The sequence below is a fragment of the Saccostrea cucullata genome, unplaced genomic scaffold, assembly GCF_032062105.1.
Source record: "Saccostrea cucullata isolate Sc308-1 unplaced genomic scaffold, CSIRO_AGI_Scuc_v1 ctg1584, whole genome shotgun sequence".
Lineage (NCBI taxonomy): Eukaryota > Metazoa > Mollusca > Bivalvia > Ostreida > Ostreidae > Saccostrea > Saccostrea cuccullata.
Genome location: NW_026940320.1, coordinates 1 through 25,490, shown reverse-complemented (window position 1 = coordinate 25,490; position 25,490 = coordinate 1). Strand labels below are relative to the sequence as shown.

General features: G+C 33.2%; 2 protein-coding genes and 1 non-coding gene across 3 annotated transcripts; 2 read left to right on the top strand and 1 right to left on the bottom strand.

Moving 5' to 3' along the window:
* Window positions 1-623: 623 nt before the first annotated feature.
* On the bottom strand, window positions 624-787 carry LOC134255115 (U1 spliceosomal RNA). Its single transcript, XR_009989456.1, has one exon. It is a non-coding gene; the product is annotated as a U1 spliceosomal RNA (small nuclear RNA).
* A 9,086-nt stretch (window positions 788-9,873) lies between these two features.
* LOC134255112 (uncharacterized) lies at window positions 9,874-12,808 on the top strand. The gene is made up of 2 exons (XM_062737630.1): window positions 9,874-10,943; window positions 12,773-12,808. Exons 1-2 carry the CDS (start codon window positions 10,131-10,133, stop codon window positions 12,806-12,808), a joined length of 849 nt encoding a protein of 282 aa, XP_062593614.1. The 5' UTR covers window positions 9,874-10,130.
* Window positions 12,809-17,997: 5,189 nt separating this feature from the next.
* LOC134255110 (uncharacterized) lies at window positions 17,998-19,878 on the top strand. The gene has a single exon (XM_062737629.1). It carries the CDS (start codon window positions 17,998-18,000, stop codon window positions 19,876-19,878), a length of 1,881 nt encoding a protein of 626 aa, XP_062593613.1.
* Window positions 19,879-25,490: the final 5,612 nt, after the last annotated feature.

Below are 25,490 nucleotides of genomic sequence, written 5' to 3'. Positions count from 1 at the left end.
TAGTTTGTTGAAATAATTCCAAGCAGCAGAGGGGAAGACTGAAGATTTTCAAAGTATTAATTTACTTTCAGTATGTAATAAATAAGCCCCCCCCCTCCCCCCCCCATACCACCCCAAAATGGAACCCCTGATCAAGGGGCCATGACATTCACAATTTTGGGTTTTAAAGATCTAATGCATTTTAACTATATAATCATTAGAACCGCAGCCCAACACCAAAACCCCTGACCCAGGGCCATGAAATTCACAATTTTGGACAAGGCACTTTTCCCCATCATAACTATGTACTTAGTTCGTCGGTAACTTTCTTTATCATAACTATGTACTTAGTTCATCAGCTAAATACCTTGGAGCAGAGGAGAAGATAAGACTTAATGCATTTTCACTATATAATCATTAGAGCCCCGCCCTAGCGCCAGAACCCCTGACCCTGGGCCATGAACTTCAGATTTTGGAAGAGGACTCAATGCTGATTACAATTATGCTAACAGTTTGACAGCTTGTATCCATGAGGTATCTTCCATGAGCAAGATGTAAGAGTATATTTTTAAATCATTTTTCACTTGTGAAATTATTAATAAGCTATAGATCAGTGATAATTGTCTACTCTTCTTTTGTTTGATCAGGGGTTAGCGCGAACGCAGACCCCCACACTTAAAAATTACGTGCCCGAGTAACCCGCATTTGGGGTTATCGCAGACTTCAGCCAAACCGGAGTGCAATGGTAAGGCCTCGATCTGGGGGAACCACCTTGCTGATCATGGTATCCCCTGCACCAGGTAAGTATGATATATAATGGGTGGTTAGGCATTATATAATATCTGTATTTGTCATTTTTTCTTATAAGGAGTATTATAAAATAAATGTGTAATCTCCAATTTTCGAAAAAATACTATGGAACAATCCTTAATTTGTCTACTCAAAATATTTTCTTTTATGTGTTGTTTTTTATTGTTTAATTGCTAATTCCAATTTTTTTTCTCTTTTGTTAATATATGCAGTATTGCAATAGTCTGACGAGTACAATATGTCAAATATACTGATTATCTTTCCTGAACATACTTGAAACACGATGGGAAGAGTAAAAAATTTGTTAAATTCTTTTTGAATTGTTTCCAAACCTGCAAAAAATACATTTCCTGTGTGTGAATACTTTATACTTACAAAATAATCAGGTGGATTTGAATCAATATACATCAATTCTATGAAATTAGTAATAAAAATTAAAAACAAGATAGACAACTCTAGTAACAATCTTGTCCTGTGTAATAAAGTGCAATTATTAAGAAAACCTGTAGTGACTAGTAATTCTGAGGTAAATAATATCTGCATCATTCTCAACATGTCTACTCACCAGAAAATAAAGAAATTTACTCATCAGTCAAAGGTGAGTGTCCATTAAATTTCTTCTGGATGCTTTTGCATACCCTAACTATAGTTGGTCGATAAAAAAAAAAATAATACGAATGAAATCTAAAAAGTCCTTCAATATATAATTTTTTATTGTCAATTTTTGTACATATAAAAGAGAATTTGATTTCTATCAAAGAGAACAAATATTCAGAAATATGTGAATTAAGGTAGGCCCGTACTTTCAAAATTTTCTGTCAAACTGATCATTTTTTAACTTGAATACTTTGAATACTCACGAACTAACTAAAACACCCATAAAAGACATCTTTGCAGGTTAATTTTCATACAACATGTCTCAGAGTACATACCTCTCAAAATTCAACAGCCAAAATTAAACATGAAGAAGTGTGATATCATATTTTATTTAGCTATGTACCAAATCACATCAAATTTATATTAAAATTTGTGGAAACAAAAAACATTAATTCATTTGCCAGGAGAATATTTGAAATCTTTCCTGCAAAACAAATTGATGTTGAATCTGTCCACGTCTTTAAGAATAAAATCTCAAAATATCTTTATTTTTAATAATTCTCAAAATCTAAACTGTTTACATGCCATTTTTTCTTTAAAATTAGTAAGAATTATATATAAGGTTAACGAAAACAAACTTTATTATGATTGACCAGAAAAATTTAACAAAACAGCCCTTTGAACATGTGTACCCCCATTTTTGGAATACTAAGTTTTTCAATCATTTTTTACAAAATTAAAAACGAAACAAAAAATTTTAAAAGATGATACAGGCCTAAAATTTATAAAAATAGATCTCAAGTTAGTTTACTTAAAAAAAATAAGAAAGGTTAAGGTTCACAAAGGCAATTAAGAATTTTGTGTCTGTGTATGTGCTAATAGCATTTAAATCCTATGGACAAAGTGTAAAGTGTTAATTTCCATAAATAGTATATATTAAATGCTTTTTATTCAAATTGATACTATAATTATTAATTTATACTTATTAAATTATTTTCAAGCAACCAAAATATTTTATTTCAATAAAAAAGTGATAATCAGAATTTTATATTGGTGTGTAAAGTTAAAACCGGATCCGTAAAAGTATGGACCTTCTTTAAAACAATCCCATCAAGTTTTTTTTAAAACTTCTTTTTCAGAACACGAAATAAACAGAAGTGTGGATTTTCAATCATATTTTGAATTCAATTACAAAATTATTTTGAATGGACAATTTGCAAAGCATTACAAATTTACCACACCCTATTACCGGCAACTGTGACAACCGATGCAACTGTGACAACAGACGGCAAAGTTATCAATCGCTATGACAGAGACCTAATTGATATCATAATTTTGACTATTTATAACATTCATTTACTTTCGTTTGGTAGTTTCCCGTGTTGATCTAACCTTAAATTATTTTTCTGTTAAATATAAATCTATGATTCCTTATTGAAACAAAATAAGAACAAAATAAAGTTAAATTTCAATCGTTGTTCAGGAAAAATTGGTCAAATTGAGCTTATATAATAAAAATTGCTATTCTACGGTCACATTTCTTGTTGTATATACTAAATTCAGACTCTTTATGACATAACTTCAAAATATGGATAATTTTTGTTGTTTAATAAAAGCGCCGCAAGCGTTTAATTTTGTTTGGTGAAATCATTTTGGCTATCAGGTACAACAGACGAGGCAAACAATGACAGCAGATTTAAAACGAAATACGGCAATCGGAAACAGTGGATACAAAGTTTGATCAAGTACAAATTAGCTGTATCCTGATACTAGTAGGCTTCAAATTAAGTCAAGACATATTTTGGCTGTCAATATTGGTCAAATGTATGGTACTTGGTATCAAAGGAATTTATGGACATGCCCCTCGGACGGGGGGGGGGGGTATTCTTCTCCACAAGTACCCGTGCATGGTTGCCATTCGGCAGCTACTGAATAACTATTCCTCGATAATCAACATGAACATGTTTAAATAAGACGGCCCAGTGGTGTTCGAAAAGAAGATAGGGAGATAAGGCGGACGAAATGCCTATAGTGCGACAGATAAGAAGTTAAAAATCAAATCTCAATTGTATCAGAATTTTATTTGATATTTTATCTAATAATGAAGTTTATTTAATCTAAATCTCTACAATTTACAAAAATCTCACACAGACTGAAAATATTTGCCTATGAAAAAGCATATACACACTAAAAAGAACAAAAAGGATCATTTTCTCATACTTAAACAATTTTTTTTTTAAATATGAGTGGGTCTTCGTTCCATTTTTTTAAAAAGATGATCCTAAAAGTTTGCAATAGAATATACAATTTGTGGTTTACTAAAACATGAAGCGAAGACCCACTTTACTTCAAAAGTACACTTTTATGACAAAACATTCGCATCTTTTAGAGAAATACTTTAAGTCATTTAAGTCAAGGGTAACCGGTATATCACAAACATTATTTAAATGCCCCAAATCATCATGAACCATGTAGCATAGTGGGTAAGGCGTTAGTCTCAATCTCAAAGCAGTATGATTTGTCGGATTTTTATTGCTAGGGTTCGAATCTCACTAAAACCATCTAGTATTTTTATAATTTTGTCAATATTTTTTTTCTTTCTTAGAAAAGGTATTTTTCTAATAATATCATCAATTCAATAATTGGAAGTCGATCTAAATACTAGTACTCAATTCACATATTGAATATGATTTCTTAATACATGTATTTGTCGCCATAGGCATTATGCCCGCCTTGTTCCCCAATTTTCTTTTGTTTTTCAACGATAAGAAACAGAAAACGGATATTTGGAACTGTAACATATCAAGGACCACAGTAAAGTACTCAAAAGTATTTTTTATGTACAAGTTTTATGTAGTTATAAACTTAGGTTTTTAAAATTGCTAATTTTGGCATTCCTCAGGGAGCTGTTATGTTTGCTGCAAACTTCAGCAAACAAAATTGTACACAGGAATAGTTTTCTTGCAGATTATTGTCGCTCGCTGCGATGTTGCAATCGGCCGACATTACAACTATTGCTATATTATCTTGCAAGAACTCAAATTGTTTGCAGGAACATTGCAAGAAACATACATGCCTCTATATACAGCAGCAACAAGTTCGTTGGAAATATCAAATCTGACAAACCGAAGGTTTGCAGGAAGCTCGCATGAAAGTAAACAAGTCAAACCAGCCAATGAAATGTAGACTGTACCCAGGTCAACAAAGAATTCGCCATTTTGAAATATTTCAATTGAAGTTGTAGATATCACACAACGTCTGGCTGATAAGATATGGTTTTGTTTTATTTTTTTTTTTTTATTATAAAAGTAATGACTATAACTTTTCAATCGTAACTTCCCTTACTTATGCAGGAAAATACGTTCATCACATACATACAGGGTGTTTAACTCTCTGTTGATTCGATACGCAAATGCATGCTCTACGTAGGATTTTCTAAAATTTCTAGAATAAGGTAAATAATTGACAAACAAATTGACGAAAGAAGAATATCAACAATCTTGTTTTTAAGTCATCATTTCTTTATTTCTATAGAATGTCCCTGTCAGCAAATAAATTTTTTCATTGATTCAAATGCTGATTGACTCCCCCCCCCCCACCCCCATATTTTTGGGGCCATCATTTGCACATACTGAATTGTCGAATGATTTTTTGTTTGTTTGTTTTTTTTTTCGATCATGACATAAAGCAAACAACTTGGCAGGTGATGATCACTCCACCACGCATGGGACGGGTCCTGCCCATTTCTATGTTTTAGAATTTCCCGTTTTTCTGCTCCATTTTGTATTGTTTAAGGGAGTTTTGAGCTTGAACACTGAACGTTACTACATGTAGTATCTTCATATCTTTCTTTAAAAAATCTAATATTGGCAGCAGGTTAAAACCAGCGGTAAACCTCTTTTGCATGGGTAACTGTTAGCTGCAGATCTGTAGCGTTATGGTTTTATATATTTCTCTTTGACCATAACGCTACAGATCCCGTAATGCAAAAAAGGTGCAATTTACGGCGCAATCTTTTCTGCGCTCTTTTGGAGAGAATTACTCCACTTCCCAGCATCGTTCAATTAACTAATCTTCAATACCTAATTCTAGGCACATTATTTAACTAATCTTTATAATTTATCCATCTCCAAACCCTTTATAGTCGTCTCTACAAGTGATAAACTCACTTGATTAAACTTATTTGTTAGATTGCTGAAAATTCACTTCAAGCGAGTTTATTGCCTATAGAGAAAACTGTAAATTGTTGGGAGGTAGATAAAATATACATATTGGCTATATAATGTGTCTAGAATTAGGGAGTGAAAGGTAGTTGATTAACCAATGCTAGAAAGTGGAGAAATTCTCCCCAAAAGAGCGCAAAAAAAAATATTGCGCCGTAAATTGCACCTTTTTTGCATTACGGGATCTGTGGCGTTATGGTCAAAGAGAAATATATAAAACCATAACAGATCTGCAGCTAGGGTAACTGTTTGCTATAAGCTTGTCAAAACTAGCGACAAACTTGCTGCAAACACAAAGGTTTTCAAAGTTTGTTATGGTTTCTTTAGCTTCGTTGCAGCAAAGGATCCTTTGCAGCAATGTTTGTAGCAAGTTTGAACCAATGTATGTTGAAGACTTGCAGCAAATGTTTGCAGAGAGATCATATTTCGTTCTTAGATAGACAATCATCTTCTGAAATAATAAATTATATAAAGTATAAAGATGTCTGACAACAAGTCATATTTTTGTCAGTGATCTTGATAAGAAAAAAACGTTTAAAAAGTTGAAATCCAGATTAAAATAAATGTGTTACCGATTGCCATTATCTGTCGTCAGTGTTTGCCACAGAAACGAACATCTGTTGTTCACGACAGCCAAAATGTCTTGACCCATCAAAATCAAACACTTGCAGCACACTTGTTAAACAACAAAGTACATCCAAATTATAAAGTTATGCTGTAGAGAGTCTAAATTAATTATATACAACAGGAAATAAGACCGCGGAGTAGTAGTTTTTATTTTTTAAGCTGAGTTAAACCAATTTTTCTTGAATAACGATTGAAATTTAACTTTATTCTGTTCTTATTTTGTTTCAATAAGAAATAATTGTTTTATATTCAACAGAAAAATAGTTTAAGGTTATATCAACACGGGAAACCACCAAACGAAAGTAAATGAATGTTATAAATAGTCAAAATTATGATATCAATTAGGTCTCTGTCATAGCGATTGATAACTTTGCCGTCTGTTGTCAGAGTTGCATCGGTTGTCACAGTTGCCGGTAATAGGGTGTGTTTACAATGTATTGCCTTGTGTTGTAGCAGAGTGCAGTATCGTGCATTGATACTTTTTTAAAACAAGCACGATTTTACTTGTCCATATATTGGAAATATTCCCCCACCATCCACCCTCCAAAGGCAGCCTATATATACATTTTCCTCTCGCTACTGATTGTAAGTTGTGAAATTTGCATAATGTAAGTTTGTTACAAAGTTCGATAATCAAATTATGGCCCTTTGAACAACGTAGATAAAACGATCTTTGCTCTCTGATTTTATATTATGCAAATGTTCAGTCAATGCTAATAGGCGGCAAGTTTGTAAACCATATAAGACTTCAGAGAATCATTTGCAGGATGATCAATTATTAAAGCCGCTTCATCCGAAACAGGCACATATTATCTTAAACAATAAAAGTATGTCATATTACATAGATAATATATAAAAATTAATTATAAGATTGATTTAATAGTTTATTACAACAATCCTTACATGGAAAACATAGACCAAAAACCTTGTTGACAAACAGCAGTTCCTGACGGGAACTTAAGATCTGTTTTGAAGTCACCTTTGAAAAAAATACTTTTATCGGTTATATCTAATTATGAAGAGAATTCAAACCCGAGTATTTTTTTTTCCATTAGTAGAATCCTAAGTCATGATATATCTTTTAAAAATTAAGAAATTAACTGAATATAATCCATAGTAATTTTTATATTAATATGCATATTTATAGAATAAAGGAAAATCAGATATTTTTAAAGATTTCTTAAAAAGGGAGTTTAGTAACGAGGGCTAGAATATTGCCCGTGTACACTTTGTTGTGGAAAAAATGCTCGGGTTTGTTCTTCATGAGTTATACATGTAAGCGATAAATTTAATTTTTCGAAGGTGATTTCACGCAATGTAAACAAAGGATTATTTTTTGTGTGACCTAACAAAAATTATTTTTTTAACTTTTGAATTTTGATATCTTTAAAAAGAAAAAGACTTTGGGGATATAATTTGACAAAAGTTGAAATAATTTATGGACAATTATTTTTCAAGAAGAAAAACGAACATATTTTTTAGCGATTAGAATCGGACCAAGCGGCTTTAAAGTGACTAACGGTAATGTCACGTGTGAAATTTGGGTTTATGGTGAGTTTATCTAACTAAACAAATAGTGCTACAATAAAAGCAGTATTGAAAAGCGCGTTTGATTGTTCTACGCTGTAAATCGACGTTAAAATTCATTGGTCAAACAAGAAAGTTCATTTGTTTTTCACTAATAAGTATACCCCAACAAGTGCATCACAGCAACAAACTGCACCTTTATCAATTGCTAATTCAGATATATAGTAAGAGAGAAACTGTGTTAAATTTTATCCAATGATTTAAAATAAACGTAGGATGAACAGTAAATTTGAAAATGAGTACAATTTCAATTTATTTTTCATAAAATCACATTTGAAAGAATATTGACCAAGTATGTTTTAAATAGACAGTACTTCAAGCAGTACAAAGCAATGCGCTGCAGTGAGTTATTTCTTTAGTTATATCTTTATTTGAAAGGAAAATTCATAAGCTTGCACTCGAAAGAACTTCACTCAACACAAAAAAATACCCAATCAGTTTTCGATATTAAAAGATCAGCAAAAGTAACTGTTGTTTTGATGAGAACTCAGCTCTTAAGTACTGTCAGAGTAAATTACGTTTTTCTCCCTGGTGCATATCTGCATCATTCTCAAAATGTCTACTCACCAGAAAGTAAAGAAATTTACTCATCAGTCAAAGGAGAGTGTCCATTTCTTCTGGATGTTTTCGTATACTTAAATTAGTTGTTCAATAAAAATAGTAATGCGTAACTTTATCGAAAAAGTCCTTCCATACAATAATTGATTGTTAATTTTGATACATATGAAAGAGAAGAAATATTTAAAATTTGTGAATCAAAAATAAATCCCCATCCAGTCCTTTTTTGTTTTTCAGAACAGGGAAAAAAAGTGTTGATTTTATAAATCATATCTTAATTGCATCGAATATAATTTATTTGATTGACATTGCATTCTAGTCCAATGCAATAAATGCAGTAAAATTCTTATTAAGATAAGTAGGATTAATTCTCTTGAAAATAAATTCCTTTCATCTGGATGTTTTGTGCATACCAAAACTTGTCGATTGTTGAATACGTAACTTTGTCGAAAAGTCTTTCAAACAATTATTGACAGTTATTTTGATTTCTATCAAAAAGAACAAATATTAAGGAATATGTGAATTAAAAACAATCCCATTAATTTTCTTTTTATAAAACTTCTTTTTCAGAACACGAAATAAACAAAAGTGTGGATTTTCAATCATAATTTAATTCAATTACAAAAGAAATCGACTAAGTTTATTTTGAATGGTCAATTTGCAAAGCATTACAATGTATTGCAGTGTATTGTAGCAGAGTGCAGTTTCGTGCAATGATACTTTTATTTAACAATACCAATTTTCCTTGTCAATTTATTGGAAATAATCCCCCACCATCCACCCTCCAAAGGCAGCCTATATATATATATTTTTACCTCGCCACTGATTGTAAGTTGTGAAATTTGCATAATGTAAGTTTGTTACAAAGTTCGATAATCAAATTATGGCCCTTTGAACAACGTAGATAAAACGATCTTTGCTCTTTGATTTTATATTATGCAAATGTTCAGTCAATGCTAATAGGCGGCAAGTTTGTAAACTATATAAGACTTCAGAGAGTCAGTTACAGATTGATCAAGTGTTAAAGTGACTAACGGTAATGTCACGTGTGAAGTTTGGGTTTAGCGTGAGTTTATGTCATTAAACAAGTAGTGCTACAATAAAAGCAGTATTGAAAAGCGCGTTTGATTGTTCTACGCTGTAAATCGACGTTAAAATATCTATTCATTGGTCAAACAAGAAAGTTCATTTGTTTTTCACTATTTAGTATACCCCAACAAGTGCATCACGGCAACAAACTGCACCTTTATCAATTGCTAATTCAGATATATAGTAAGTGAGCAACTGCATTGATTTTTATCCAATAATTAGAAATAAACGAAAGAGGAACGGTAAATTTGAAAATTATTAACTTTTTCAATTTATTTTTCATAAAATCACATTTGAATGATACCTGTGGTCTAATTCAACCAGACGCTCGTCTGTCTATTCGTTAATCTCCGACGAGCAGAACGAATCGAATTGAGTTTTCGTTTCGAGATCGACATTCCATAATATGTTTTCAAACTACTTTCGATTTAGACTTATTGAATTTTAAACTAAAGACGGATAGAGTCTGTTTTCTCTGGGCCTCGCAAATTAGAACAGTATGGAAAAAGAAGACTTCAGGAAATGTTCAATTTGTCTCGAGGAATATAAAACACCACGCTATTTACCTTGCCTACACACTTTTTGTCAGGAATGCTTATCATCCCATATTTTGTCCGAATGTCAAGCTAAGGAGAACCCTGTGGGATTTGATTGTCCAATATGTCGAAAATTTGTGCCTTCTCCTTGTTTGTCCATAGAAAATGTGAAACCGTGGAGACTGTTGAAGAAAAAGCAGAAAAGATCAGATGCAGTGGATCAGTGGATGTTTTATTAGAAGATATCAGAAAATTTGAGGAAAAGCTGTTCGAGGTGAAAGTTAAACAAGAAAGTAATATCACCGAAATAGAAGATAACACAGATAAAATGACAGAGGAAGTCCAAAAGCTAAAAGGAAGTATCATTCAGCATGTTGAAAGACTTGAGAGTGAATATTTGGATGAAATGTCAAAACTTACAAAACAGTGTAAAGAAAAACTTACATTGAATGTCCAGGCGGTGCAAGATAGAATGAATTTAATGAAGCATTGTATCACAAATTTAGAGCGTGCAAAAGATCTACAAGGCGTCAATTTCTTGACAGAGTTCCTTACAGCAGAAAAAACACTAGGCCATCTCAAGAAAAGCAAATTAAATGTATCTGGCTTTACCATGGAGTCAGACCTAGATGCTGGATTCAAAGCTATCACAAACCTTACAAAAATAGGAAAAATAGCTATTATTGAAACAGAGAGAAATTTTGGAGGGGAATTTGATGTAAAGAATCTAAATCTGGAATTATGTCAGGAGATAGAATTACCACACACGAGTGCCAGAAGTTTAATGCCATTTTCTATCAGTGAAATGTTTATTCCAGACTTGATAAATACAAATATCTTTAAGTACAACAGAAACAATGAAACATGGAGTTTTCAACGAGAAGAAAAAATCGGACAAAGAACATTTGACATCAAGCGGAAAGATAATGTCCTTTATGTATCATGTCCAGACAAGTAGAGAGATAAAAGTTATTTCATTTGATAATTTTGAAAACATTCGTACACTGAATGTTAGCCGTAGCTGTTATGGACTTTCAATTCAGAATAGTTTTCTGTATGTTGCTTGTTACAACTCTATTATCAAAATGGACTCTGCAGGAAATGACTTGAAAATCTTTTCAACCGATAACGGTGTTCTTTTTGTCGTTGTCACAAAGAAAGGACATATTGTATACAGCAATTTTTTGACATCAAAAGTGACTGCTATAACAGATGGAGGTAGCAATGCCTGGACATATAGTCATCCATCACTTAAATTCTCTTATGGCCTTTACATTGACTGTGATGATATCATTTATGTGGCTGCAACGGAGAGTGACAATGTCCATGTATTATCAAATGAAGGATGTCTTCTGAAGATTTTTGAGAATATACCAAAGCCTGTGTATTTCATTCTTAATAATGAGAGAAATTTTTGTTGTGTGAGCACCAGAGATAACATTTCTAACTGGGAAACACGCGTTAAGATTTATTCAATAAAGTAGTTCTTAGACTTTGTTGTACAGTATTAAAAATCATTACTGTATCAGAATGTATATATGGAACTTGTTTCATTGTAATTAAAGTATAAATTATTGTTCTGAATTTTGACATTGTTTGATTTGATTCAAGGTGTAAAGAATTAGACTGCTTGTCAAAGCGACTAAACTCACTAAACAGGTAGCACATTCAATCAAGACAGTCAGTCACTTTAAGCTTAAATCTAAAATAAATTTAACCAACAATAATACACAAATATAAACCTTTTAAATGCGGCTTATTCCATGATTATTCTGCAATGAAAACTTTATTTTAACAATTAGTTAATATTTCTTTTATCCCTACTTCATCATGTCACTGTGATTTTATTTAAAAACATTTTGCCGGTTGACCAATCAAGATTTTTTGAATTCGTATAGTCCGGCGTTCGTCTGTCAGTAAACTTTTGACATTTTCAATTTCTTCTTAAGAATCACCGGATCAATTTCAATTTTTTACATGAAAAGAAGAAAACATACCATAGCAAAACAAAGGCCAAACAATTGGTATGTAACACGCCAACCAAAATACAACCAAGTGATAATCTTTATTTGTTTTAAAATAAGGTCTTGAAATTCAGAATGTGTGTTCCGCATTCAATTATAAATTTAACGTCCTAAAAATGTGCAAATACCCGTTTTGTACAGTGGATGAAACACGATCAAATGTATACACTATACTTTTTTCAAAAGAGATCGAGTTTCATTGTTATACGTAAGGGTAAGTGTACGAATAGCGCCCCATTCCTTCAAAGTAATGGAGCCGAGGCCCATTACTTTTAAGGAATGGAGTGCTACGAGTATATTAACCCGCGTAAAATACGCCTTTTTAATGCTTTTATTTATTGTTTGTTCATATAAAATAAAGAATATTTATATGATACACTATTAATAGACATTATATACTAGTATTAGTAGTATTTATTTTTTATATACTACAGAAAGTATACTGAAATTATTCTAATCCAGTGTTTCTCAACAGCTTCGATAAAATGTGTACCCTACTACAAAGCGGAGGGTATCGGGTTCGATTCTTACCATGGGCAATAAAATTTTCATAACGTGAGAATCAATTCTTATATTTTCTAAAACTCTTTCTAAAAGTTCTTTCCTCGGTAGAGGCACGGAAAGGAGAATAACAAGATAAGAAATTCCGTTATCAATGAAATTTGCAACTCTCCATTCCTTAAAAGTAATGGAGCGCTCAAACAAAAGAATGACGTTACAGGTGGATTTTACCTATTACAAGGAACCATGTCCAATTGATCCAATGGAGATGTCGTAGCCAGAGAACAAGTTTCCGAAACTTATCGTTCATCAACAAGGCATAATAACTCGACAACAAGACTATTTTAATTCACAAATGATGCAACATGAATGGAATTTGGTCTTTGCTGGGTTTATTGTCTATATATATAGATCTTTAAAGTGTATATATTATACAGTTAAAATATGTCATTGAGGAGTTAGCAAGATTCCAGTTCTCCAAGACAGGACTATTTCCATGTTGTGTACATTTTAACTGTTTTATTAAACCGATACAGAAGTAAAAAATAAGAGGATTATAAGAGTCGCGCGGAAATAGCTTTCGGAGCGGGGATTAGCTCACTTGACTAATGCTTGGGGATAAGTCCAATAACATGGTACATTGAATACCGATACAAAATTAAAATAGATCTAGAGGATTACGGATAACCGGGAATTAGCTTCTGAAGCAGGGATTAGCTTATTTGACTAACGCACGGGGATACGTCCATTCACAGTGATTTCTAGGGAATATTATTCACTTTTTAAGTATTATCTAATTTTTATATAGTGGGGAAATCAGTAGAAGTATAATAATTACATGTAGGAGATGAGCTAAATCGAGGCATCAACTCCATGACGCAGCAATATCTAGGCTGGTTTGACCAGTATAGGGTGTAGATTAGCTTCAGTCTTCATTGTTTTTAAGAAGTGCTCCTTCTAAAGCAAAGTATCTAAATCATAAAAAGTTGGTCACAAGGAACAAATTGGAAAGCCATACAATCAGCATTTTATTCCGTACGTCCTTTCTCTTCATTATTTTATTTTCTTTAGTTTTCTGTTGATCATGGTATTTTAATAATGATATAAATCTACAAATATACACCCATCTACTATGCAGAATTTCGTTTTCTCTGCACAGAAAAAGATAATGATGTTTTCTTTTCTTTGATTTTATCTTTTGTCATGCCAAGTAACCTTTGTTACTTGACTATTCTATTCTAAATAAAATACACTTTTAAACATTATGAAAATTCAGCTAAATATCAGAAGCAATATTTGAAATTCCGTACGCAAGACTTAATTAAGTCTTTGATTTATTTAAGCATATTTAATTCATTAATTAACAGCGAAAACTCATATTGTTGAAGTGTATCGGTTTAGCATACTAAGAGTTATAGCTCTTTCATCAATTTGGTATGCTTATTTTTTATAGGTTTTAGGCGCTTATGGTAACCGACTTTAAAGAACCTTTGCTCATTTTATAAAGCTAGAACTAGAAACAAAATTATGAATTATATTTGGTCGAAAAGAATATAAAAGAAGTTAATTTAAACAATTGTTGAAGTTTGACAAAGAATAGAAATTTGTTATCATGGTATTCAATAAGGAAAATGTTCATTTAATAAAATTCTGTATCGATATTAACCCTATTATGGTTGCTTTATGCATCCAGTTACAGATTATACGGTGGCCAGAATCCAAAATCAGGTTAATTGTATATAGAAATATGTTACACATTGATAAGTGTCTGAGAAAATCTAAACGCTTTAAAGGCTTTTTTCATATAATTTACATAGCAACACTTTATTTTTTAATAGAATTTTTAGAGTAGTGTTAAACTTTTTAATTGAAATTTTTTTGACCATTCCATTGTATTAGATAGTTCCAGTTTTTGTTAAAAGGTAGGAAAGTCTCTAAAAAAAAAATAAAGTGTTAAAAAATTGGCATGGACCAGAGAAATTCCTTTTGGTTTTTATGCCATAGCAACCAATAAACAAAAACGCGTTTTCCCCCTTATAATTCATTACTTAGCCGCATAACTGTAGCTCTAAAAAAAACAAACAAAAACAACAACAACAACAACAACATCAACAACAAAACTTACAAACCTCTGGTCGTCCGTGCAAATTCTTCAGATCAGACAACTCTGGAGCTGCATATTCATTAGTAGGATCTTTCTCTATTAATTGATGAGATTCATCATTTGTTTTTCACTATTTTCTATACCCCAACAAGAGCATCACAGCAACACAATGCAACTTTGTCAATTGCTGATTCAGATAGTAAGAGAGCAACTGCACTAAATTTTATCCAATAAATAGAAATAAACGAAAGAGAAGAAGTAAATTTGAAAATGAGTACATTTTTAATTTATTTTTCATAAAATCACAATAGAATGCATGTTGACCAAGTACTTTTTTTTTTTTAAATTAGACAGTACTTCAAACAGTACAATGCAATGCGCTGCAGTGCAATTATATATAGTTATATGTTTATTTGAAAGGAAAATTAATTAGCTTGCAGTCAAAAGAACTCAACTCAACACAAAAAAAATCCTCTGGATGTTTTGCAGATACCCAATCAGTTTTCGATATTAAAAGATCAGCAAAAGTAACTGTTTTTTTTTATGAGAACTCAGCGCTGAGTACTGTCATCAGAGTAAATTACATTATTCTCTCTGGTGCATATCTGCATCATTCTAAAAATGTCTACTCGCCAGAAAGTAAAGAAATTTACTCATCAGTCAAAGAAGAGTGGTCATTTCTTCTGGATGTTTTCGCTTACCCAAACTAGTTGTTCAATAAAAATAGTAATGCATAACTTTATCGAAAAAGTCCTTCCATACAATGATGGATTGTTAATTTTTTACATATAAAAGAGAAGAAATATTTAAAATTTGTGAATTAAAAATAATCCCCATCCAGTCCTTTTTTTGTACTGTAGAATTACTTTTTTCCGCGTGGTATTAATTTACGCTATGTCCGCGGACACAAACTTTCCGCGGAAATATGTCCTAGCGTACTTAATATAAATGTATGGCATATAGTGACAGTATAAGAAATCCGCGTAATTTTCTACCCGCGGATTAAACAGAAAATGAGATTCCGCGGAATTATGACCCCGTGGAAAAAAGTACGTCTACAGTATTTCAGAACAGGGAATAAAAGTATTGATTTTTAAAATCATATCTTAATTGCATTGAATATAATTTATTTGATTGACATTGCATTCTAGTCCAATGCAATAAATGCAGTTAAATTCTTATTAAGATAAAAAGGATTAATTCTCTTGAAAATAAAGAAAAAAAATCGAGTCATCATGAAGTCAAAGACAATTTTCCTTTCATCTGGATGTTTTGCACATACCAAAACTTGTCGGTTGATGAAAAATCATAGATACGTAACTTTGTCGAAAAAAGTCTTTTGAAAGAATTATTTGACAGTTTATTTTGATTTCTATCAAAAAGAACAAATATTAAGGAATATGTGAATTAAAAACAATCCCATGAAGTTTGTTTTTCAAAACTTCTTTTTCAAAACACGATATAAACAAAAGTATGGATTTTCAAATCATAATTTAATTCAATTGCAAAAGAAATTGACTAAATTTATTTTGAATGGTCAATTTGCAAAGCATTACAATGTATTTGCATTGTGTTGTAGCAGAGTGCAGTATCGTGCAATGATACTTTTATTTAACAAGTCCAATTTTCCTTGTCAATGTATTGCAAATATTCCCCCACCCTCCACCCTCCAAAGGCAGCCTATATATACATTTTTCCCTCGTTACTGATTGAAGTTGTGAAATTTGCATAATGTAAGTTCATTTGTTTTTCACTATTTAGTATATCCAAACAAGTGCATCACAGCAACAAACTGCACCTTTATCAGTTGCTAATTCAGATATATAGTAAGTGAGCAACTACGTTAAATTTTATCCAATAATTAGAAATAAACGAAAAAGGAACGGTAAATGAAAATGAGTACATTTTCAATTTATTTTTCATAAAAGCACATTTGAATGAATATTGACCAAGTACTTATTTAAAAAAATAGACAATACGTCAAGCAGTACAATGCAATGCACTGCAGTGCAGTTATATCTTTATTTGAAAGGAAAATTAATTAGCTTGAAATCGAAAGAACTTCACTCAACAAAAAAATCCCTGTGGATGTTTCGCATATACCCAATCAGTTTTCGATATTAAAAGATCAGCAAAAGTAACTGTTGTTTTGATGAGAACTCAGCTCTAAGTACTGTCACCAGAGGAAATTACGTTATTCTCCCTGTCAAAGGAGAGTGTCCATTTCTCCTGGATGTTTTCGCATACCAGCCGCGTAGCATCATTTTTGAAAGTGGGTGGGGGGGGGGAGCCAGAAATTTTTTTTTTACTTACCTGAAAAAGTTGACAAAGCTTAAAGAAAAAAAAGAAGAGAAAGGGAAAAAGTTAAAAAGTGGGGGTGGGAGGTGGGGGTAAGGTTGGGTGGGTGGGCGGGGGGGGGGGGGTTAGGGGTGGGTAGAGGCCAACTTTTTTCAATGTCTACTTCTTCCAGTATCATCTTTTTATACTACATTTTCCTTATATCACCCCCTGTTGCTACGTGCCTGCATACCCAAACTCGATAAAAAAAATTAAGTAATGTGTAACTTTATCGAAAAAGTCCTTCGTTACAATTTTTGATGGTTAATTTTTAAAAATATAAAAGAGAAGAAATATTCAAAATTTGTGAATTAAAAATAAACCCCATTCAGTCTTTTTAATTTTTTTTTCTGAACAGGGAAAAACAGTGTAGATCAACCAATTTCACTAGTGAATAAATAAAATATGAAGAAACTGTACGAACTTTTGGATCAACCCTCGTATATCTTTTGGACAAATGCCTTTCAATAGGTGAAATAAACTTTATTAAAAGAATAAAAAAATAAATGTATAAAAATGTGCTACGGGCACTGACTCATTTTCATGTCATTTAGTAATTTTACATTAAAAGTAAATTTTTTTGTCCTGTACAGAAACATTAAAAAAAGCTTTCAGCATCAGAATTATTTCTTTTAACCAGGTTAAACCAACTTTTTACCTTAGGGCTGTTTACATGTACTAAGATTGAACAATTGTCAGTTGAATGTGTTTAAATCAGTTTCTTAAATTACACCTGCAGAAATATGACAACCTATACGATAAAAAGAATATACCCCTACCTAATAAAAGGTAAGGGTATATTTTTTTATTAAAAGAAAAATAAGTAACGTCAGGTACATGTGGTCTCATTCAACCAGACTCGGCTGTCTCCTCGTTAATCTCCGACGAGAAGAACGAATCGAATTGAGTTTTCGTTTCGAGATCGACATTCCATAATGTTTTCCAACTACTTTCGATTTGGACTCATTGAATTTACTAAAGACAGTTAGAGTCTGTTTTTTCTCGATCTCGCAAATGAAAACAGTATGAACAAAGAAGATTTGAGGAAATGTTCAATTTGTCTTGAGGAATATAAAACACCACGCTATTTACCTTGCTTACACACTTTTTGCCAGGAGTGCATATCATCTCATATTTTGTCCGAGTGTCAAGCTAAGGAGAACCCTGTGGGATTTGATTGTCCACTATGTCGAAAATTTGTGCCTTCTCCTTGTTTGTCCGTGAATTTCTCGGAATGGTGTAAACGTCTTCCGAAGAATGAATTGTTGGAAAAATTTTACAGCTTGACTGATGGTTGTAAAGTATGTGAAGCATGTCAGCGATTCAACGAGGAGGAGGCAGCAAGCAACTATTGTCTGAACTGTTCCGAAGCTCTTTGTGATAACTGTACAAAATGTCACCGAAAAAGTCGCGCCTCTCAGGATCACAAGATTTCTCCTTTTGACGAAATAAAAGATACATATCTACAGGAAATGTCAAAACCATCTACAAATATAACGTGTTTTAAACACAAAGATAGACCAATAGAATTATATTGTAATGATCACGAGGAGCCATGTTGTACCATGTGTTGCTGTACAGACCATAGAAAATGTGAAAGCGTGGAGACTGTTGAAGAAAAAGCAGAAAAGGTCAGATGCAGTGGATCAGTGGATGCTTTATTACAAGATATCAGAAAATTTAAGGTAAAGCTTTCCGAGGTGAAAGTAAAACAAGAAAGTAATATCACAGAAATAGAAGATAATACAGATAAAATGACAGAGAAAGTCCAAAAGCTAAAAAGAAGTATTATTCAGCATGTTGAAAGACTTGAGAGTGAATATTTGGATGAAATGTCAAAACTTACAAAACAGTGTAAAGAAAAACTTACATTGAATATCCAGGCGTTGCAGGATAGCGTGAATTTAATGAAGCATTGTATCACAAATTTAGAGAGTGCAAAAGATCTACAAGGCATTGATTTCTTGGCAGAGTTCCTTACAGCAGAAAAAACACTAGGCCATATTAAGAAAAGCAAATTAAAGGTATCTGGCTTTACCATGGAGTCAGACGTAGATGCTGGATTCAAAGCTTTCACGAACCTTTCAAAAATGGGGAAAATAGCTATTATTGAAACAGAAAGAAATTTTGAAGGGGAATTTGATGTTAAGAACCTAAATCTGGAGTTATTTCAGGAGATAGATTTACCACACACGAGTGCCAGAAGTTTAATGTTATTTTCTATTAGTGAAATGTTTATTCCGGACCGGAAAAATACAAATATTTTTGAATACAACAGAAACAATGAAACATGGAGTTTTCAGCGAGAAGTAAAAATCGGACAAAAATCATTTGACATCAAGCGGAAAGATAATGTCCTTTTTGTATCATGTCCAGACAGCAGAGTGATAAAAGTTATTTCAATTGATAATTTTGAAAACATTCGTACACTCAGTGTTAGCGGTATGTGTTTAGGACTTTCAATTCAGAATAACTTTCTTTATGTTGCTTGTTACGATTCTATTATCAAAATGGACACTGCAGGAAATGAGTTGAAAATCTATCCAACCGATGACGGTGTTTACTTTGTCGTTGCCACAAAGAAAAGACATGTTGTATACAGCAATTATAGGACATCAAAAGTGACTGCTATAACAGATGAAGGCAGCAATGCCTGGACATATAGTCACCCATCACTTCAGAACTCTTGCGGTCTTCACATTGACTGTGATGATATCCTTTATGTGGCTGCAACGGAGAGTAACAATGTCCATGTAATATCAAATGAAGGATGTCTACTGAGGATTTTTGAGAATATACCAAAGCCTGTGTATTTCATTCTTAATAATGAGAGGAATTTTTGTTGTGTGAGCACGAAAGAAAATTATACCTGGAAAACAAGCGTTCAGATTTATTCAATAAAGTAGGTCTTAGACTTAATAAATAAAATAAGTAATTGTTGTATCAGAAATGTATATATTGAATTTGTTTCATTGTAATAAAAGTATAAATTATTTGTTCTACATTTTGACATTGTTTGATTTGATTATTTGATTCAAGGTGTAAAGAATAAGAAGTGACTAAACTCACTAAACAGGTAGCACAGTCAATCAAGCCAGCCAGTCAGTCAGTCAGTCACTTTAAGCTTAAATTTAAAATGAATTTAACCAACAGTAATACACAATTATAAACCTTTTAAATGGGGCTTATTTCAAATGATAATTATTCTGCAATGAAAACTTTATTCTGACAGTTTGTTAATGAACATTTGTGGTGTGTATATAACTTTGAGATTAGTTCTTTTATCCCTACTTCATCATGTCACTGTGATTTATAATAAAAAAAACAATGTTGACGGTTGATCAATCAAGATTTCTTGATTTTATATTGTCCGGCGTTCGTCTGTAAATTTTTCACATTTTCAATTTCTTCTCAAGAACAACTAGATCAATTTCAAATCTTTTACGTGAAAAGAAGAAAAACATACCATAGTCAAACAAAGGACTAACAATTGGTATGTAAAATGTAAAATACACAACCCAATGATAATCTATATTTGTTTTAGAATAAGGTCTTGAAATTCAGAATGTGTGTTTCACATTCGTTTATAGATTCTATGTCCTAAAAAATGTGCCAATACCCGTTTTGTACAGTCTATGAAACACGATCAAATGTATACACTATACTTTTTTCAAGAATTATGGAGTTTTATTGTTCTACCTATTACAAGGGACCATGTCCAATTGATCGAACGGAGAAGTCGTAGGCAGAGGACAAGTTTCCGAAACTCATCATTCAACAAGGCATAAAAACTCGATATAAAGACTATTTTAATTCACAAATGATGCAACATGAATGGAATTTGGTTTTTGTTGGGTTTTTAGTCTCTAGTAGGTATAGATCTTTAAAGTATATTATACAGTTAAAGTATATCATTGAGGGAATTGGCAAAATTCCACCCCTGGCTAGCAGTTCGCTGCGAAAGAGATAGCAAAATATGTGTTCACTGCCAGGTATAGTCTCTCCACAATTAGACCTATGTGGCCCAGATATGGGATCCTCCTCGAGGTAGCTGATGGACTTTGTGTACCTTACGGTCCCAAGCAGAACCACAGGATCTTGGAGGAAACTAGACACCTAAATGCACGGTATGCATGACCTTCGGCGTTTGGATATGCCCTGATACCTGCAAACCTAGTTCCCAGCCATCGTTAAATAGTTCCACTGCCTTGTGGATGGCTCGGGAAAGTCAAAGGCTACGGGAGAACGTCCAGACAGAAATTTCAAGAGAGGAAACTCGAACAAAAACATGGAGAGAATGGCTTCATGAGCTGTGGCAGGCAACCATTCTAGAGGAAGGTATCCTCGATTACAAATCCCTGGTCCATCAGGCAGGAGGTTGAACAAGGGGGTAATCTTCCCTTCTCGTGAAAACTGCATGATGACGGATACGAGAACTAGGAGTATTTCTTCCTTTCTCGAGGCATCAGAATGCCAGCAGCAACCTGCGCATATGAATGCAACCAATGAAAGCCAACGGGTAGTTGGTCGCATGAAGAGTACTAGTATACTGAGCACGAGAACCAAAATTAAGATCGGCTTCTGGAATGTCCGTACCATGTACGAGGCAGGAAAGTAGGCTCAAGTTGTCAGAGATTGAGAACAACAAACTAAACATCCTAGAATAAGTGAATGCAGATGGACAGATTTTGGAAAGAGCATGACAAACAGCGGTTAAGCAATCATTTACTCAGGCAGGAAAGATGGTAGACATTACGAGGGAGTAGCAATTATTCTTTGCAGCAGCAAAGTCCCTGATAGAGTATCATCCTGTAAGTGAGAAAATGATAAGAGCGGGACTCGACACAAAGCCTATTAAAACATATATCATACAAGTCTTCTCTCCTACAAATGAGGCAGAAGATGAAGGTAAACAAGATTTCTGTGATGCACTACAAGCTTAACTCGAAAAGATTCGAAAACATGATTTAACCATGATTGTGGGAGATTTTAATGAAAATGTAGGTAAAGGCAACACCGGATATGAAAGAGCCATGGGGAAATAAACTCTAGCTGTGGTACCATGAATGAGAATGGTGAATATCTGGCAGAGTTTGTGGTAACAACAACTTGGTTATAGGTGGAACATTATTTCCACACAAAGAAATAAACAAGTTGACATGGGTATCACCTAGAGGAAAAGACAAAAATCAGATAGATCATATTGTTATATACTGACACGCAAAAGAAACGCAACAAGCAGTAATTTACAAATGATTGATTTTTTTATCTTATGATTTTCAAAAGTGAATAAGGTAAGTTACACTTATTTTTAAGAACATCAGAGATTTTATAAGAATGTTAAACGTTTATCTATTAACTTTACTAAGCAAAATATGACTGTTAAAACACCCCCCTCCCAGCCATTCAAGTAAAACGTGCAAGACTGCCCTAAACAACAATTGCAGTTTATTTTCTACGATACAATAGATTCATTAATATCGAGATCTGAGCGAAGGAATTATTCTTTGGCATTTTTAAATGCCCGTTTTTCAGATGATTAGGTCGAATTTCCTCTAACTTAGAGCAGTGTAGCCACCCTTGGACTTCCGATACAAGGACTGTCCTTAATGCATCTGATACGTAAGACCCTGTTGAGGAGTAATTTAGTGAAATTTCGCATCAGCAACTCTCCATCACCTTAACATTGAAATTTTCCAACTAGAGCAACGGAAATGCGTACATAAGCCATTTTCAAGTGGGCTAAGCATCGTAACTGGAAACGATAGAAGAGTTTATTTTTTGAAATATTGCTGCATTACTTATGATGAACAGTAAAAAACCACTAAAATTCCACAATATTGCCAAATGTTTTGTTAAACACGCAATTTTTGATTTCTGTTAAGCAGACTCAAACTTGACTTCCGGTTATGGTATGAATGTCGTTCAACCGTTAAATTACCGATGTTTACCAAATTGAAGATATTCATAATTTTAAGATTCAAAATTCTTTACTTTACATAATTATTTCCCCCTAAAGTAGGATGTTGCGTTTCTTTTGCGTGTCGGTATATATAGTAAATGGAGATGATCTCTTCAGGATATGAGAGTAAGACGGAGTGCTGATGTAGGCAGTGGTCATCACCTTGTAACTGAAGATTTTAAACTTAAGCTGATGAAAACTATACATAAGTTCAGCGTTAAAAAGATTTGATATTGGCAAACTAAGTGACATCAAAACCAAGCAAGATTTTAGATCGGAGCTGAAAAACAGATTCTATATCTTGCAAAGTACTCATATAGACGAAAAACAGATAGACGAACACTGGCAAAAAGTAAAGGATACGTTTAACAATGCAAGCGAGAAATTGGTTTCACAGAACAGGTACATAAAGAATGGATAAAACCAGGTATATAGAAAATCACTGCCGGCAGAAAAAGAACTAAAGAAGAGGTGTAACACACATTCAGAAAAGAATCAAAGAGAAATTAAGAGACCAATACTTAGACAGTAACAAAGAAATAAAGAAAGCCACAAAGAGGGACCGTAAGAACTTCATTGAAAATTTGGCAAAAGAAGCTGAAAAGGCAACATCAGAAGAGAGAATGGGTAATGTTTATCAGATCACCAAGAAGCTAAGTGTACATAGATGAAATGCATGTATGCCAGTAAGAGACAAGCATTTCACAATGATTACATCTTAGAAAGACCAAGAATGAAGATGGATGGAGCATTTTGATGAGATACTGAATGCCCAGATCCAAGCAACAGTGCATATATACCCGAAGCAAGCATCGACTTAGAAATCAACACAGATGAACCATCAAAACTAGAAATAGTCTCGACAATCATGAGTTTAAAGAACAATAAAGTACCTGGGAATGCCAACTTACCAACTGAAATATTCATAGTTGACCCTATCCTTGCAGCAGATATCCATCATCCTCTTTTCTACAAGATATGGAAGTACAACATGATACCAGCAACATAGCCTGGGAGCAGCATCATCAAACTACCTAAGAAAGGAGATCCACAAACTGAAAACTGAAGTTCCACAGTTTGTGGAAAATCCTGAGGTACCATCGTATACCATCTAAACTAGTTTACCTAATAAAAGCATGCTATGCAGACCTTAAATGCTCTATTGGTAGTTCGTCAGACAAGGATGTATGATGTCAGTTTCATTGTTCATCATAGCTGTAGACTGGCAACGAGACCAACCTTTAGTGACTCTTTTCAGTAAGCTAGAAGACATAGATAATGCAGATGACCTGGCCTTATTATCTCATCTGGAAACACAAATGCAAAGAAAAAACTTTTTAAAATTTACAAATAAATGCCAGCAAGATTGGTTTGAACATCAACATAAAGAAAACAGAAGTAATGACCCTAAATACAAAAAACCACCCAAAATACTACTGAATGGAGGAGAAATCATAAATACAGAATATTTTACATATCTGGGAAGTGTTGTGACATGAGATGGCGGAGCTGACAAGGACATCATATCAAGATTAGGTAAAGCCAGAAGATCCTTAGTCAAGCTTAAGAATACATGGAAGTCAAGCAGCATCAGCAGACATATTAAGATCAAACTGTATAATAGCTGTCCTAATGTATGATGCTGAATGCTGGAAGTTGACTGAAAGTGACATAAAGAAGCTATCAAGTTTTCATAACGGGTGCCTCAGAAAGATCTTGAGAATATTTTGGTCAACAAAAATAACCAACCCAAATTTGTTTGAAACAAAAAAACACAACAGACATGAGAACTTTACTAATAAAATACAGATGGAGGTGGATAGATTATGTCTTGAGGAAGCCAACAAATGACATCGAAGGGGTGGTACCTAGATGGACCCCAGAAGGGAAAAGGAGGAAAGACCGACCAAAAACAACAAGGAGGCGAAGAGTGGAGAAAGAACTTAAGGAAATAAGTCTTACTTGTACCAGGGGAGAGATGAAGATTGCAAAGAATACAGAGGAATGGAAATCCCTAGTCGTTGCCCTATAAGCCTCCAGGTGCAAAAAGGACTAGGTAGGTAGGTATGTAGCTCTCTGAGCGGAGATTAGCTCACCTGACTAACGCAGGGGGATAAGTCCAATAACATGGTACATTGTATACCGATACAAAAGTAAAATCTAGAGGATTACGGATAACCGGGAATTAGCTTCCGAAGCAGGGATTAGCTTATTTGACTAACGCACGGGGATAAGTCCATTCAGAGTGATTTCTAGGAAATAATATTCACATTTTAATTAGTATATCTAAATTTTACATAGGGAAGAATCAGTAGGGGGTATAATAATCACATGAAGGAGATGAGCTAGATCCAGGCATCAACTCCATGACGCAGCAATATTTAGGCTGGTTTAACCAGTTTTAGGTGTAGATTAGCTTCAGTCTTCATTGTTTAACGAAGTGTTCCATCCAAAGGAAAGTAATCAAATCATAGTTGGTTACTGTGTAGGACTTAAACCCAGGAATTGACTTTTGATAATTTTATCTGGAAAATATGTCATTGTAGCATCAGAAGC

Coding starts and splice junctions, on each gene's coding strand:
- LOC134255112 (XM_062737630.1), top strand. CDS start 10,131: ATGTCGAAAATTTGTGCCTTCTCCTTGTTTGTCCATAGAAAATGTGAA. Junction 10,944..12,772: donor GGAAAGATAATGTCCTTTAT/GTATCATGTCCA, acceptor ACCTATTACAAG/GAACCATGTCCAATTGATCC.
- LOC134255110 (XM_062737629.1), top strand. CDS start 17,998: ATGAACAAAGAAGATTTGAGGAAATGTTCAATTTGTCTTGAGGAATAT.